This window comes from Hippichthys cyanospilos, chromosome 21 (assembly GCF_059441005.1).
Source record: "Hippichthys cyanospilos isolate Australia breed blue-spotted pipefish chromosome 21, RoL_Hcya_1.0, whole genome shotgun sequence".
Lineage (NCBI taxonomy): Eukaryota > Metazoa > Chordata > Actinopteri > Syngnathiformes > Syngnathidae > Hippichthys > Hippichthys cyanospilos.
The window spans coordinates 14,366,848-14,384,161 of NC_142389.1; the positions used below are offsets into that span (position 1 = coordinate 14,366,848).

The 17,314-nt window shown below is 38.9% G+C and overlaps 1 protein-coding gene across 2 annotated transcripts in view; it reads right to left on the bottom strand.

Annotated features, from left to right (window-relative positions):
• gabbr1b (gamma-aminobutyric acid (GABA) B receptor, 1b) overlaps nucleotides 1-17,314 on the bottom strand; it is a 447,163-nt gene that overhangs the window by 195,631 nt on the left and 234,218 nt on the right. The window contains exons 8-10 of one of the 2 annotated variants that reach the window (XM_088404671.1): nucleotides 14,186-14,320; nucleotides 8,447-8,617; nucleotides 5,147-5,248 (exon numbers count right to left, since the gene is read on the bottom strand). In XM_088404671.1, the coding sequence (XP_088260797.1) occupies nucleotides 5,147-5,248; nucleotides 8,447-8,617; nucleotides 14,186-14,320 (408 nt within the window). Of the gene's footprint in view, nucleotides 1-5,146; nucleotides 5,249-8,431; nucleotides 8,618-14,185; nucleotides 14,321-17,314 lie in introns of both variants that reach the window. The other variant, XM_088404672.1, reaches the window with a different exon arrangement.

Below are 17,314 nucleotides of genomic sequence, written 5' to 3' on the forward strand. Positions count from 1 at the left end.
ACTAAAACTTAACTTATGGATGGATTCAAGGAGACCATTTTGAGAATTATTATACATTATATATTTTGTATAACAAACAAGTATTATTATATGTAAAAATCCAGCAACAGTAGAGGAAAGGACCATCTGTAGTAGACAATTGTGAATTAATTTAAAAAGCAATAAATGATATTATCTGTCAAACATGCACACAAGCACCTTTTCCTCCCCCCCAGCACACCGACAGAACTAGCAAATTTACTGTTTATCTGAATGTCATAATGTCAAAAGAACATGGATCTGCACTGGAGCACAACCTTGAACCACATAATTTGAAAAACAACTACAACACTGCCTGTTTGTAAAATACTGAAATGTTTAACATTTCTGCATATGAATACAGCTTTCTCTCAAAGATTATTTCAGCTGTACATATACTTTGACGACCGGGACCTATGACGCAATCAGTTATAATACTGTACTTTTAAAAGGACAGTAATTGAAGCCGTCTAGTGGCACCACTTGTTTTGATTGAAGGCAAAATGGGGCTATTTATTGGAAGTGCAGTGATTATTTATTTCTAAATGGACAACACAAAATTGAGGTATGGCGTCTATTTAAGTTCACTATTTGAGAAAACAGGACAGAGCAGGAATGTCGGATAAATAATGAATAAATAAATGTCAGACGGAGCCCCAATTTTTCATCAGTGCTTTGATGTGCGCTTCCTCCATTACTTAATTTTTCATCATGTGTTTCAAAATGTGTGACATAAACAATTCAATGTCCTAGCAAAAGATTTTTCAGATATTTTCAACTTATTTACTGTATATATATACTGACAGTTTATCATAAAGTAATTACTCCTATAACTCCTAACATGTTCAGTTTTGATTAGTTGTTGTGGGGTATTTGTTAATGCTTCTTAGTTCATGTTTGTTTTCCTTAGGTCTGCCTCCCTTGTCTGTGTCCTTGTTAGTATGATTTTGCCCACCTGTCTGTGTTTGCCTGCCCCTCATGTGTCAGATTCCCCTGCCTCGTGTGCCAGTCCAGCTGTTTCATGTTCTCCTAATTGTATGTCATCTATTTAAGCCCCAGTGTGTCTCCACTTAGTTGTTGGGTCATTGTCCATGTCATGTCGTTTTGTTGTGATTCTGTCTGAGTCTATCAGTTTCCCCAAGCTTAGTTCCTACCTTCCAGTCTCCGTTCCCTGCTGCCTCCCATGAGTTTGTTTTGGTTTTTTCTTGGTACTTTGTAGTTTCTTGTTCTCATTGATCCTGCCTCAGTTTTCTCCTTCCTTCCACACCACCATTCACCATGCCCGTACGTAACACCTATAACAACAACCATTTTCCATTTTGCTGCTACACCCAGTTCCATTCTTTTGAGATGACTTTTTACAACATTTGTGAGATTTTGTGGAGAGTTTTGACAAGTGGGTCAGGTTCTTTGAGTTCCTTTCAAATTCAAATTGTTTGATGGTTCTGTCTGGGCAAGTCCTTCCATATTAAACCCATCCAGATATGCTATTGAACCCATCAAGATAGGCTACTTAACCTTGTTTTGTGCAATTGGACACAACCAGTTGGAATACATAATTAAATCCTGTAAACGATGGTTAAAATGATCATGAACTATGAGGACATGCATTATTAACGACTATAAAACACGTGTGATGTAATGATGCTGTCGTTTTTATTGCTGATAAAAAGCCATTCATGTCTGAAAACAGTGACTGGAACAAGAATTTCTGTTTATGAGCCATAGCCAACATTTGCTTGCAGCACTCACACATAACGGGGAACTTTTAACAACAAAACATGTCCACCCCCACAAGCTACACAGAGGCTGCAGATTCGCTGATCCAAACCTCGCGTCCTCATCAATGCCACGATGATGCAAGCAAAGTACGACAGGCTTTATGAGAGAATGCATTATTTTTGGACTCATGAGGAGGTGCAGTACAGCTCCTGGTGTGCCTATGCTTTAAAATCCTCACAAACAGTTGTGTGTGTGTTTAAGCAAACGTGTCAACGAGTCTTATTCATCTCATTAACAGTAAAGCATAAACCCCTTTACTAATCATAAAGAGATCATAGTTATACAAGTGCATATTATATGAACGTTAACTAGGCTTTTAAATAATGACTTGGACAGATGATTTAAGAAAATTATAGAGTGCTCACAGGATTACAGTGGAACCGCCAGATATGAATTTAATCTGTTCTGGAGTGCAGTTTGATACTGAATCACATTTTACATGTAAATTGCCTAAATTGTTCCAAGCTTGAAAAAAATGCCATATTAAAGATATTTTACCTTACCTTTAAAAAAAAAAAATGCGATGTTCGGTAGATGTCAGGCAAGTGACAGAAAAAAATGGCTGTCAACAGTAGCTTTAATTCCACTTGAACTTTAATTAAAAAACACTGAAAACATTGAAACTTTAATTTTCATCATCTTTTTCTTAAAAAAAAGACAAACAGTAGTGTTGATTCCACTTAAATAATAAAATAAAATAAAATAAAAACACAAAACATTGAAAATCTAATTTTCATCAGAGTTGACCAGTGGTGGACCATCAGTGGCAGCAAGGACTTCTCTGATGGTCTAACATAACCTGACATCATTATCATAACTACAATAAACTACAATAATTATAATAACTTTAATGAAAGTTAATTTCATTTTAAATTCATTAAAAAAATATACACAATATACATATTCTTTTCTTCTCGCGTCATATTATATCCATTTGGTTACGCTCCTTCTAGTGTTGTAGTTTTAAGTTGGAGTTTTTAGCCAATTCAGCTAGAATTCAGCTAAAAGAATTCAGCTAACTTGTCACCAGGGTGTATGTCATCTGCCTTAGCCAGAAGTCAGGGCATTCGCATCAACATGGCATGGGCTTCTGCGCAAGCGCAGATGGATGTGTGAGCGTATATAGCCTATATAACTTACTAGACAGCTATAATAGCAAATCGAGTCATAAGACTGCTATCTAAAGGCCTCACGTTGAACACATTTATGAGTGAGTGGATGCTCAATGCAGGAAGGCGGTGCAATGCTCAACAAGCAAGCTACACAGTGTTGACTGTGGCTAAAGGCGTAGCGTAGCTATTAGCTAACTTGTCCCAACTTGGCCATATTTCTGGCTGAGCTACCAGGGGTGTGAGCTAACCCTGGCAAATAGTTCTCAGGGGGGCTTTTGTTTGCAAAGGATCGATTTGGCGTTTGGAGCTACACTGGATTTGCAAACTTTAATTTTTTAACCATGGCAGCAACGAGACACCAAAGCACGGCTTAACACACGCGCTACAGTGCTTTTAAAAACGTCTTGGGACACCTGAGTGGGTATGCAGTATTGTACATCTCATTTCGTAAAGAGTAAAGAGAGCTCCTCAATGCGCTACGGTGCTTTTAAAAAACCTTTGGGAACACCCGAGTGGAGACCGTATACTGTAATTCTCAGAAAGAGTATGAAGAGGTCAAGACAAATCAGGAGATATTGAAAAGACTGATCGATAGTGACCGCCGTTTGTTTTGGGGAGTGCAAGCCTTTTCTTTATTTATTGTTTCATTTTTAATATGTTTGTGTTATTTTATTTCGTTCATATTCGATGAATAGTAAAGAAATAAAATGATGTTCTTGTTATATTAAACTGTGATTTGTGATTTGGACTCCATAAAATTATTGTGGATATTTATTTATTTATTTATTTATTTATTTATTTATTTAAGTTTTGACAGCATCACGTATAATGACAAGTTTTAATGGCTGATGTGGGTTTATTGACGTTTAAAAGCTCTGGAAAATAACCCGTGTAGCACAGTAATGCGTATGTGTGCTCATGAAGGCTATTTATTCGTGAGTTTGATCACAGAAGGTGTACGTGTGAAAGTCACGGCCCGCCACTCGATTTGACTAATGCAACAATGGATCCAAATGGACCAAAAGTGAGGTTATCCTATTATACAAAAAAAAAAAAAGCCTCGTTGCCCAGGCTTTTGCATCCACATCACAAGAAAGCGCTCTCTTATCGCTTGATGGGAAGTGTTGAGCGTTAGCGCGCTAGCATGTTAGCGCTTTAGCACATTAGCGCTGGCAACTTTCCCATGTCGTAGCTTGGAATGAATGCAAGCCCTCCTCTTAAATGAATCGAACCACCTGGGTGAAGCCTTGAAATCTCACACTAGGCCTACTTGCTGCCATGTCCCTTCACCTTCGTTGTCTTTGCTCACTCACAAAATCGTAAATAATGACGCTGGCCTAGAAAGTTGTACGCTAGCAAAGTGTACTGTACAGCACAGCCAATAGGAGAGCAGCATACTGGTGCAGTGGTTTGGCGCGTTTAATGCATGCGTGAATTTCAAGTTTTCTCTTGGAGCATGTGAGGTATCGCTCGTAAATTCAATTTTTTCTTGTATTAAGAGGCAAAAATGTGGCCGAATTTTTATTCGTAAAGTGAATATTTCATGTACAGAAGCGTTCTTATCTCGAGGGTCCACTGAACTTGATTGAAGGCGGAGAGCCCACGCATGGAGAACATGCATGTATGAAGGTGCCACGGATAAAGACGGAAACAAAAAAAATGCCAAAATATGAACACAGCTCCTTAGGGTAAAGAATTGGAAGGTTCCATCTTGGACTATTTTATTTCTAGATTAAAATGCTATATACTCTATTGGGTTTAAGTCTATAGTAGAGCAGAATACATGTTAAAGGACAATGAGGAATGGTGCAACCCACATACAAACAATATCTAAAAAATGCTGCTGCATGAAAACATGTAAACGCTGTTACGAGGCCACAGGCTTCATGTATGAGTCAGCAAAGAACATGAAACTCTATATATGACACCTTTTTCTCACCTAAAAGCTAACTGCCGGGTCTCGGATTGTCATATTCATCTAAAACCAAATGCTTTCAATTTACTGCAGATAAAAAGTAATTGGCTTTGGTGTCCTACATTTGGGGGCAGTTATACAGGACAATCAAAATTAAAGAAAATTAAAACTAATTGGAAATTGACCAGTGGCACAGGATGGATAATGGTTGATTTTAAATGCAGTTTGCTCTGCAATTTGCTCACTGAAAAGGCAGCAGTATGTGATAAAACGAGACCATTGTGTGCTATGTAGAGGAGGAATTCTGAGTATGAGGCACCTTGAGGTTTTTGACAGCCACAGCGGGGTCAGTAAGGAAACTCTGACGAACGCTGATTTCGATCCCGGCTTCCTTCACCCTCTCTTCGAGGTCATCCAGGGTCTGTCAAACACAGAGAACATTGCATGATGAAGGCCGAAAAGTAAAGCAAGAAACATTGACAGAAGCTCAAAAAAAAACAAAAAAAAAACAATAGGTTAGAAGAATTGTGAAGACTTGAAGACACCCTCTTGAAATAAAAGCGTTTTGGTGAGATGAGCTGCTTGTTTACAAAGCGCATTGTGGTGAGTGGAGTATGATAAAAACACACAGATAAGGGCAGATGGCAATAGAGGCACAGACAAATAAATGATGAGCCAGTAGCCATAGTAAAAATAAGGGAGACAAAAGAGTGGTGAGAAAATAAGAAATGAGAAAAGCCAATTGTCCTATTCAAAGACAAGCTGCAACTGTAACAAGAACAACATAAAGCTGCCTCAGGTTTTGTCTACAGTTGCATCTTTATTTTTATTGCATCTTTATAGGCAACTGGACAATCTGCAGGTATAAATACTGCTAAATACTGTGCTGACAATGCTGCGCTATCGTTAGCTTAGCCCAGTAACTACGGTTCAACAGCTGTTAAATGAAGCAAACGGTGATCATACCAGTTGTCCCAAGGTCTCTCTTCCGCCTTTCTACAAGCCAGGTGAGTGCTCTTGCTTGGCTCTGTTTTGTATTGAAAGCTCAGCTGGCCGTCTTGGATCGCTCCTGGTGAACGCAAAGCGGCCGCCATGATTCATTCCTGTCCCCTGCGTGAGCCGTTGAATGTTCCCGAAGTTGATTGGCTGTGGCGACGCGCAACGCGGAAAAAGTAAAAAAAAAAAAACAATAACTATACGCGAATGGCGAAATTTGCCTTCTCGTGACCGCGCGCTGCCATTCGCGTCGCTCCATTCGCGTCCATCGCGTCGCCCGACGTGCATTTGCGCCCAGTCACGCGAACTCCATTGACTACAATACAAAATGCTCCGCTCTTTTGCCTCGTTCGCGTTCGGTGTGCGCGTACCAATAAACTAAATCATCTCCAAAACATTATTTCGGGTGCAGCCCACGCGACCCGGTACCAGTTGATCCACGGACCGGTACTGGTCCGCGGACCGGGGGTTGGGGACCACTGCTGTAGACTATTTACTGGCAGAATATCGGGTGAATGCAGGGGAAAGCCGCACCAAGTATGAAGTGCTGCAAAACACGTGCCGGCAAGATTTTGCACATTTTCTATCAGCATGGAGCATTCACAGGTCCAGCATAGACCAAGCCTTAGCAGCAGCCTCAACTGAGAAAGTGGAGCAATGACAATGCTGAAGTTGGCTTTGTGGGCATGCTCCCAAGATTTCAGGATTGAATTCCACCTTAAAAGCCTTTAGATGGCAATGGTTCCCTATGTTTGCAGGCTTTTGAATCACCCTTACATATAATTTACCGATGTGAAATGGCATTGAACTTCTCACCTGATTCCAAATATATACCGTGCTAGCTGTCAATTGGCAAAAAATGTGAACAAACTTAGTTTGAAATGACCAAAAATGTCATTTTGACTGCTGATCGATTAAGATTCCTTTAAAAGTAAATAATGTGCTTGGTTCTAAGTTCTAAGTTCATTTTTTTCATTGCTCTCAATTAAGTAAGCTCTGTTGCACTGTGTGCCAAGTTTTTGCTATGTCCTGGTTTTAATTATTTATTAATTTTTTTAAATGTATTATTATTTTTAAGTATCAACCCTAAAAGCCTTATTTATACTGTTTATTCAAAAAAAGGGCAATAAATAGACATGTTTGATCAAACATGTTGAATAATTGTGATTAATAATCGTGATTTCAATATTGACCAAAATAGTCGTGAGAATTATTTTGGACAAATTTGTGCAGCCCTATTTCCACCTATTCTCACCATTTCAACTTCAATATATTCCAAAAATGCACGCCAGGCACGCTGTTTTTCCTCATTCTGAAAAGCCAAGTTTTTCCCCAAATTAACTAAAAGTTCATCCAAAGATGCTCCATTCATTCCCAATGAGGCATAACTTTCCCCTTGAGGTATTTACCATTTGTTTCAATTGCACATGAGAAATTACACATTTACATAACTTCAATTCAAAATTCAAAACATCAATTTTGTCAATTTCCTAATTATCATGCGTGTATTTAAGCACCAGTGTTGGTCCAGCTATTTGTCGGGTCGTTGACTTTTCTTTACTGTCTTACTGTTTTACCGTTTGAGTTCACTATCTTCAGCATCCCGTATTTTCATTGCCTGCCTGTCCAAGTATCCCTTCGAGTATCTCCAGCCAACCTGTCTCCATTTCATCTTTGAATTTTTTGTTGTTACTTTGTAGTATTTTGTTCCAAGTGGTGATCAGATGACATCTCCGCCTGAGTGTCCAAAACATGTGGCTGCAAATCCAATGATACAACCACAAAACTGCGGCCTACGGTGTCCTGGTGCCCAGTGCACTTATGGACACCCCTATGTTTGAACATGGTGTTTGTAATGGACAATCCGTAATGAGCACAGAAGTCCAATAACAAAGCTCCACTCCGGGTCTGTTCGGTGGGGCCGTTCCTCCCAATCACGCCCGTCTGGGGCCTCATTGTCATTGCCCACATGTGCATTGAAGTCCCCCAGCAGAACGAGGAAGTCCCCCCTAGGGAGTGCTCTCCAGCACACCCTCCAAGGTCTCCAAAAAGGGTGAGTACTCCGAACTGTTGTTTGGTGCATAGGCACAAACAACAGTCAGGACTCGTCCCCCAACCCAAAGGTGGAGGGAAGCTACCCTCTCGTCCACTGGGGTAAACCCTAATGAATAGGCACGGAGCTGGGGGGCAATAGGATGGATGGTGGAAATAGTTCATTAATTTGGTTGCTGCTGTTTCCCCAAAATTCCCTAACAGCCAAAACTATTTTCACACAAATCTACAGTATGGTATACTAGAACTGAAATATCCTGCTTTTTTTTTTCTCTCCCAATCCAATTCACAAATCGTCACAAATGGATCTTAACGCATTCAGCACAGCAAAATAATAATAGTTCACAGAGCTCCACATTTATCTCTTTATATTCAAACCCATTATGCAGTTTATATTATGCTCCATTAAAACCATTAATAGTTAACTTACAGTTACCACATAATTACATAGCAACACAAATAGACAGGTAACTCAAATTATGTAAAACTGTTTTTTTTTTTCAGCTTCATTAAAAAATCTGATGTTCCTTTGTTGTATTGCATGACTTCATCTTACACATGTTTTACTCACTGATGTAAAAACCTCCGTTGTCTGCTGGATGGTGGCAATCTTGGTCCATTTCCACTTCTGGAAGAGTTGAACTCGAGTAGGATTGTGCAGCGTAGCTGACGGATGAGTGCGAAAGAAAGTAGGAAAACGCTGGCGATTGGACAGAGCTGGAGAACTGGAACCATAGGACAACTGAAAGGGAAGGAGAATGTTTTGAATAAATACCTTTATAATGTACGTGATATGTTTGCTCAGTTTGTCAGTTTTTGTCAGTTTCATAGGTTTACTTGAGAAAATGGATTCGAAGAAGGAATCAGTTATTCATTTACCATTGAAACACAATGAAAACACACATGTATGTTCCCATATGGAATAACTATTTCTTACTCACACCTTATATTAAGAGTTTTTTTCCAAAACAGTAAAAAAGTAAATTTAATGAGGATAAATCTTTCACTGAGGAAGCAGCAGGGATTTTATGATGACTAACAGTACATGTGACAGAGACTTCCTATATTTCCCCATGTCAGCACTATAAGGTAGATTTGTTATCGGTTAGAAAAGAAGGATTTAATTTGAAAGTAAAACATTCAGGCCAAAAGTACTGTATATGTAACCAAGACTGAACTATTTTGCCCCCATTCCAAAACTTTTGCACAGCAACAACACTGTACATCACATAAACAAACCATAGTCTCATATTTATGGTTTAAAATGTCATTTTTCAAAATAAATAGCACAGAATTATACTATATTGAATGTGGGCCTTAAGTTCCATGTCAACTGGGTCATTTACTACAGCTACGCCCCAATTGGTAATGATTCCAATTGGTATTTGAATGGGCATTGATAAGCAAAAATCGACTTAAAACTAAAGTAATTTAATAATATTGCTTTGTTTGTTGTCACTTTAATGAAGGGCTTAATACAGTATGTGTACCGCATGTAGAGTAAGTGGGGGGTCTTCTTTTAGCAGTACTGTACAAATGATAGAGAGATATAAGTGCTTGTGTGTGTTTGCCAGCTAATGGGCATTATGGGGAAGTCAAATAATGAAAAAAAGAACTTTTTTTTTTACAAAAATACATTGTGTGGCCCCACAAGCTAAATATAGTATTCTCATTGTGTTGTGGAATATGAATTCAGCAGAAAAAACATCTGGTTTTATTTATTTATTATTATTATTATTATTATTTTATTTTTAGGAGACAGCCATGTTGCCACTTACTGTGGACTTAAATTGAACTCAGAGTTCATCAGAGCTCACGTAATGTCCAATCACAGCAGAGCTTACAAACGACATATGATGAAACTCAAAAAAACAGGTGTATTGTATTACATATTGTAAATAATTTAAAAAAATATATAGGCCTACTCCTTTCAACTAACAGAAGTCTAAAGCCACTAAATCAATTTTAAATTTCTGTTGTGTCTTTTAATGTAATTCATGTCATATAAATGCATGAGAAACAGGCAGTGAATCTTCAGACAGCACCCTGTTGTCCTGTGAGTAAATGCTGCTTGCGGGTCAGATATTCTCTCTGCGGCTATGAAAACAGCGATAGAAACAATAGCAACTATCTCGGTCCTATGTCCCAACTGAGGCGAAGAGGAACTAACTAATGGGAAAAAACACAATGTTGTTTACATTTGGGAGATTCTCCCTCAAAAGATTGACAAAGATTGTCACGTTGACCTTTGGCACCGTTATGCTTCTGGAAGGAATTTCAAAATAAAAGCATACTAAGACGATTTATGCCATACATTCATTGTTATGATACAGTTTATTTTGAAGCATTGACTGGCCTTCTCACAACATTTGGCTGTTTTACGTTAATGGAGTAGATTGACAAGCAGCACATTTTTCTCGTGTACTCTGAGCCTTTAGGCTAAAAAAAAACAAAAAAAACAAAACAGCTCTCACCCCATCCCGATTAGTTACGGTCTGGTAAATGGGTCCATCCTGCCTGGGTCATTGTAGTTTTTGTTTAATGATATTACTACAAAACAGGAGCTATTATTATATTGGTGCCAAGCTGTATTGGCATCCCATCATAGGGTCCCCTCCAAGGTAAATCACAGGAGATTGGCTGCTGGAAATGGAGATCTTTTGTTAACTGATACACATTGTAATTGTATCACTTAGGATACAAACAAACCTATTTGAATAAAGTGCAGCCAATTTCTAGGCAAGACCTGAACTATGTGCTAGTTGCCCCCATCATCCCTTTTTTTTTTTTTAAATACATTTTTGGCATGTAAGAGCAGCCTGTCCACTACCTATGGCTTGAGGCATGCCCTGCTGCATGTTACAATTCCGCCCCAGGCTATTCCACTGTATATATGTGTGCTTGATCTTTAGCGATGTACAATGTGATAGCAGTGATCGCTGGCTATCATGCCCCTTTCTTATTCGATGTGCTTTCTCGTGTAAATGACTCTTCTGCAGGAAGCTAATTTTTAGCGGAGTTTTGTTGGTTGGCATGGTCTTGTTCCTGTGGCAAAGCTTGACTTTACCCACTCGGGTGGGAGCCTATGTTTCAGATGCTGAAATAAGTTTGTTGTGCTGCTGGCTATTGCGACAAGCGTTAAATAAATGTTGCAGAGTGGAGTTACTTGTTTCACATCTATCACCTCAAACACAAGGCACTGAGGACACAACTGGTCGATATAACGGAAGTCTTAGAAACAAATGGTTCACTTGCCTTAGCTGTAGCTATGTTGCATTAGACTAGTATTTGGGATGAGTGTGAAAGAAACGAGTAAAAGGCGGAAGCCACGGGTGTTCATGAGGGTGAAATGTACCTCAGCAACAGGGGAAGAAAATATCCATCTTATCAGTTTTAAAACCTTCCATAATAAATTCGAATTAATCTAAAAAAAAAAAAAATCAATGTATCGCCCACACCTTGTATTACGACTTGGTAATGTGCACCAACAGATGAAAAGTAAAAAAAAAAACGTAAAAAAATTGCTAATTGGCCGACATGCAACATTTCCAATTCAGATAGGTGTGTCGAAGTAATATTCTCTTTTGCAAGTGCGAACCCCCTGCCTGGCGTGTTAATACCTTGCTGTGTGAGTTAACACATTCTCAATTCTCCTTGTAGGTTTGCTAGGAATTCTCTGGCTTCCTTACTCTGGTTGATAGCATGGAGAATAGGTGGAGTTGCCAAACTAACCACAGGTGTGAATACTAGTGTGACTTGTGCTTCAGTGCTGTGAATAAATAATACAGTAAATTGAAGTAAGCCAGGTTCTCATTTTACATTTGCATAAGATCAACCTCCTTCAAGACCTGTATGATATTTGAGTCACAATGGTGGACAACAGTGAAGCAATATAGGTCACTGTGTTTAGAAAGCAATTGGAGGAATGGCATTATATAAATAGCCGACTGAAAAAAAAATAAGTGTGCCTTTTCCAAGCATTTCCTGAGGAGCGCAATGGCATAATTGCTATTCTTTCTTAAAAATCACTGGTAGACCTCGTTTGTTGCCTACTGGTTGCTATAACCTGTCTACTTTCCCTTTGTTTTATTGTCAAAGGCTGTATCAGATCATTTACTTCAACATATTTTTATCAAGCGACTTTGGCTTGAGAAGGGAACTCCAACATATCAAATGTCATGTCATTAGTTTATTAGAGTAGTTTATGATAGGGTAGCAATGTGGCAGACTAGTTTGTATGTCTGCCTCACAGTTCAGAGGTTCCAGGTTCGATTTTGTCGTGAATAACCTGCAGATCCGGAAGGGAAAAGGACCCAACCAGGCACACGAGGTGAAAGTCAGAGTTTATCAACACAGGGCGCACGCGGGCGTGGAACAAACAAAAACAGTCAAAAGGCTATAGTATCAACCAAATGTCACAAAGTACCAACATAAAGCGAGACGAGAACGTCCGGGTCTGAGTAATGAAGTCCAATGGGAAAAAGGCAGCTGCTGGGACAGCGCGTTTCACAAGTGGATGGCTGCAAAAAAAGTAACAACAAAAAACGTTCACAGGAAAAACATAACAAGCCCAAAGTACGAACCAAAAACTTCTCGAGAGGACAGGATGCGAGGATGACAGAACTGGGATTGATTTGGCAATGACTCGTCAGTCCGGCCATCTTAAAAAGCCCTGTGATGAGATTGGCAACAGGTGTGCGTGTCTGATGGGCCCTGCCCCCTTATGGAGGAAGAAGAGCACAGTCTGCAAACCAAAACAAACTAAAAAGCAGGACCGTGACAGATTTTAGCTCTGGCCTTCTTGTATGGTGTTCTCCCCGCGCCCGAATAGGTTTTCTTCGGGCGCTCCCGAAAACCTGCATGGTAGGTGTATTGGACACTCCTGATTGTACTTAGGTGTGTTTGAGAGTGTGAGTGATCGTTCATCTCTGTGTGCCCTGCAATTGGCTGGTCCTCTGCCAACTGCCTGGTCAGCTGAGAGGGACCCTTTTTAGTGAGGATAAGCGGCTATAGAAAACGGATGGATGGATGGTTTATGAGATAAATACATACAAAAAATAGTATAGTCTGCATGTGAGATTATTAAAAACCTTATCAACCAGTTTCACAAGGTTTTGATTATATATTCTAGTCTATTATTGTTTATATTCTAGCAAACACTGAAGCTTTTTTAAATGCAAACTGCAAATAGAATATTGATGTCCTGTATATGTAGCCGTTTAAGTATTGTCTTCTGCTTTAGAATTTAATGTTGAATTAGGCTGAAAAATAAATATAAATGTGTCCTTTATCACTTTTTAGCAAACCTACAATGTTTTATAATTTTAAAGGTTAAAATTTGGTTGTTTTTTATTGTTTGTATTTAAAAAAATAAATAAATAAAGTGCTCCACCATTTTATTCCAGAAAAAAACTTTATGGTGCTGTAACCATTGCCATTACATTTTGTTTATGGATGGAATGGAATGTTTCAATGTATTTATATTGCAGCAATTAACTTTATTTATTTATTACTTTATTTATAATAAAAGGAAAAAGTGCAACATTACATTGGCCAGTAACAATATCAAAATGTTATTTTAAAGATTGCCTCCATTGATCAAAATGATGCTCGCTTGCTGACGATTTCGTATGCAGATATTTTATTCAGTTTTATATTCCTACATTAATGTTTATTTGATGCACAACGACTTACAAGACCAACATTACACCACCAACACGCTATACAGGCTAACCAAAATAATAAACCAAATAATACGTGGACGGGCGGCTCGGTGGCGCAGAGAGAAGCACGACCACCTCACAGTTAAAGGGACCCAAGTTCAAATCCAGCTAGCTCTGGCCTAGCCGTGTGAAGTCTGTGTGTTTTCCCTGAGCCCGCATGGGTTCTGTCCGGGCACTCTGGCTTCCTCCCACACTCCAAAAAACATGCATGGTAGGTGAATTGGACATACTAAGTTGTCAGTTGTATTCTTCTCTGCGACCCTTGTGAGGATAAACGGTTCTAGAAAATTGATGGATGGATAATACATGAACATCAGTAATATAGCCTTAGAAAGCTTTTATTTCTAGGTTTTTCCTCAATTTGATGTTAGCTTGATTTGTCTTCGGGATTCCTTAATCCCAAATTTTCCTATCACATTACAAATCTTAAAGAATTATATTCAATCGCTGATTAAGGGCACTAGTCTTAGTAAAATATGCCACATGATTCCACTAGTTGATAACATGAGTACGAGAGGTAAAGAAAGAAAGAAAGGTAGGTAGGTAGGTATTTTAAGACTTGCTCACCATCATCGTTGAATTCTTACCACAATAAGGTTCCACATGCGAGCAGCCTCAGCCACCAGTGTGGACACTGAGCTGCAGCCAGGCATCAATACAATCTTGATAGGTTCTGTGTACAGAAGATCATAAAGCAGCTTGGTGGCTTCCCCGGGATCACACTGTGGACACGGAAAATGTTTGGCATCAATAGATACATTTTCAAATGAGCAGCAACACAATTTTTTCCCCAATCTTATTTGAGCCAAGGCAGTTTATATACAGTAATTCAAATAATATCACACAATACTAAAATAAAATAATACTTATATCTTGGTAAATTTTCCCTTTATTTAAACACAAAGCAAGGGGCGGGATGGCTTAGTGGTAGTGTGGTTGTCTCCCAGCCGAAAGGCTGTGGGTTCGATCCCCCAACCATCAAGACCATGTCTAAATGTCCTTGAGCAAGACAATGAACCTCCAGTTGCTCCTGATGCTGCGTCATCAGTAGGTAAATGACTAGTTAGTGTAAAGCGCTTTTAGTACCTAAGTTAGAAAAGCGCTATATAAATGAAAGTCCATTTACCAATCATTTTTTTTGTAAGTGGCAACATGGTGAATACACATTATTGGATCTACTGCCATTAGATGCAGGAGCAAATACAAAGTAGATACATACAATGCCATACAGTTAATGACTTGTACATTCTTATACATTTTCACCATTTTTTCTTGAATAATTCAAACAATCAATTGTTAAATAAAAAGAAGGTGAGGCAATTAAGTTTAGTTCAGCAGTTCGGTTTGATGAGTTGCTAACCGTATGCAAATTGTTTTGTCACACTTCTAAATGTGGAATCAAAAGAGAATGGCATCCCAGTAGTCATGTGATACCTCGCTTAAACAAAATTGAGGTATTCATATGATCAAAATCTACACTGAATTACCTCTAACATGATATATAATACACGTCTGTGCTTCAAAATAATGATGAAGCTACAGCATTTTCAATGTTGCCATCTTGAAATCCCCTAGTTTTCGCAAATGCAATACATATTTCACATGTCCATAACAACCAGAAAACAACCTAAAACATTCAGGAACTGTTGAGAGATCACTGGAAAGTTAGTTACAATAGCAGGAAAGGACATCATCTGAGATTTTACCCATTCAAAATTATAAGAAATTTGATTCCTCAACATCAACAGATCACAGGAGATTGGCTACTGGAAATGGAGATCTTTTGTTAACTGATACACATTGTAATTCCCTTAGGATACAAACAAACCTATTTGGATAAAGTGCTGCCAATTTCTAGGCAAGACCTGAGCTATGTGCTAGTTGCCCCCCATCAACCCTTTTTTCTTTTTTTTTAAATACATTTTTGGCATGTAAGAGCAGCCTGTCCACTACCTATGGCTTGAGGCATGCCCTGCTGCATGTTACAATTCCGCCCCAGTCTTTTCCACTGTATATATGGGTTCGTGATCTTTAGCGATGTACAATGTGACAGCAACGATCGCTGGCTATTATGCCCCTTTCTTATTCGATGTGCTTTCTCGTGAAAATGACTCTTCCGCAGGAAGCTAATTTTTAGCGGAGATTTGTTGGTTGGCATGGTCTTGTTACTGTGGCAAAGCTTGACTTTACCCACTCGGGTGGGAGCCTATGTCTTAGATGCTGAAATAAGTTTGTTGTGGTGCTGGCTTTTGCGACAAGCGTTAAATAAATGTTGCAGAGTGGAGTTACTTGTTTCACATCTGTCACTGCAAACACAAGCCACTGAGGATACTACTCTGGTCGATACAACTGAAGTTTTAGGAACAAATGGTTCTCTTGCCTTAGCCGTAGCTATGTTGCACTAGACTAGTATTTGGCATGAGTGTGAAGGAAACGAGTAAAAGGCGGAAGCTACGGGTGTTCATGAGGGGGAAACCTACCTCAGCAACAGGGGTAGAAAATATCCATCTTATCGATTTTAAAACCGTCCATAACAAATTCGAATTAATCTAAAAAAAAAAAAAAATCAATGTATCGCCCAGACCTTCTATTACTACTGGGTAATGTGCACCAACAGATAAATAGCAAAAAATACGTAAAAATATTGCTAAGTGCCCCATATCTGAATTGGAAATGTTGCATAGGTGTGTCGAAGTAATATTCTCTTTTGCAAGTGCGAACACCCTGGCTGGCGTGTTAATACCTCACTGTGTGAGTTAACACATTCTCAATTCTCCTTTTAGGTTTGCTAGGAATTCTCTGGCTTCCTTACTCTCGTTGATAGCATGGAGAATAGGTAGAGTTGCCAAACTAACCACAGGTGTGAATACTAGTGTGACTTGTGCTTCAGTGCTGTGAATAAATAATACAGTAAATTGAAGTAAGCCAGGTTCTCATTTTACATTTGCATAAGATCAACCTCCTTCAAGACCTGTATGATATTTAAGTCACAATGGTGGACAACAGTGAAGGAATATAGGTCACTGTGTTTAGAAAGCAATTGGAGGAATGGCATTATATAAATAGCCGACTGAAAAAAAAATAAGTGTGCCTTTTCCAAGCATTTCCTGAGGAGCGCAATGGCATAATTGCTATTCTTTCTTAAAAATCACTGGTAGACCTCGTTCGTTGCCTACTGGTTGCTATAACCTGTCTACTTTCCTTTGTTTTATTGTCAAAGGCTGTACCAGATCATTTACTTCAACATATTTATATCAAGCGATTGTGGCTTGAGAAGGGAACTCCAACATATCAAATGTCATGTCATAAGTTTATTAGAGTAGTTTATGAAATTAGCCTCAGCTATGATCTGATCTAACTTGCAAATTTCCTCAGGCACTCATTTGTGTGTGTGTTTTTACCGTATAAATATTTTTCATATTTAAAACATTCCGGTAGCCACATACACATGCATAAAAATTCCATCTGGGATGATGCTACTTCATGGTTTTTCACTTATTGCTTGGGGGTGGGGGTGGGGGGGTGTTCCGGTCCCCATTAATCACAAAAAACAAGAGATTACTGTACCTTTCAGACACAGTATAAAGACATATTAATCAAAATTGAACACTTTGATGCTGACATCCTGACATGGTTGCTATTGTAATTGATTGAGTTACTGTTGGTACAAACCACACGGACTTAGACTTGTATTCTGCAGTTCTGACTGACATAAG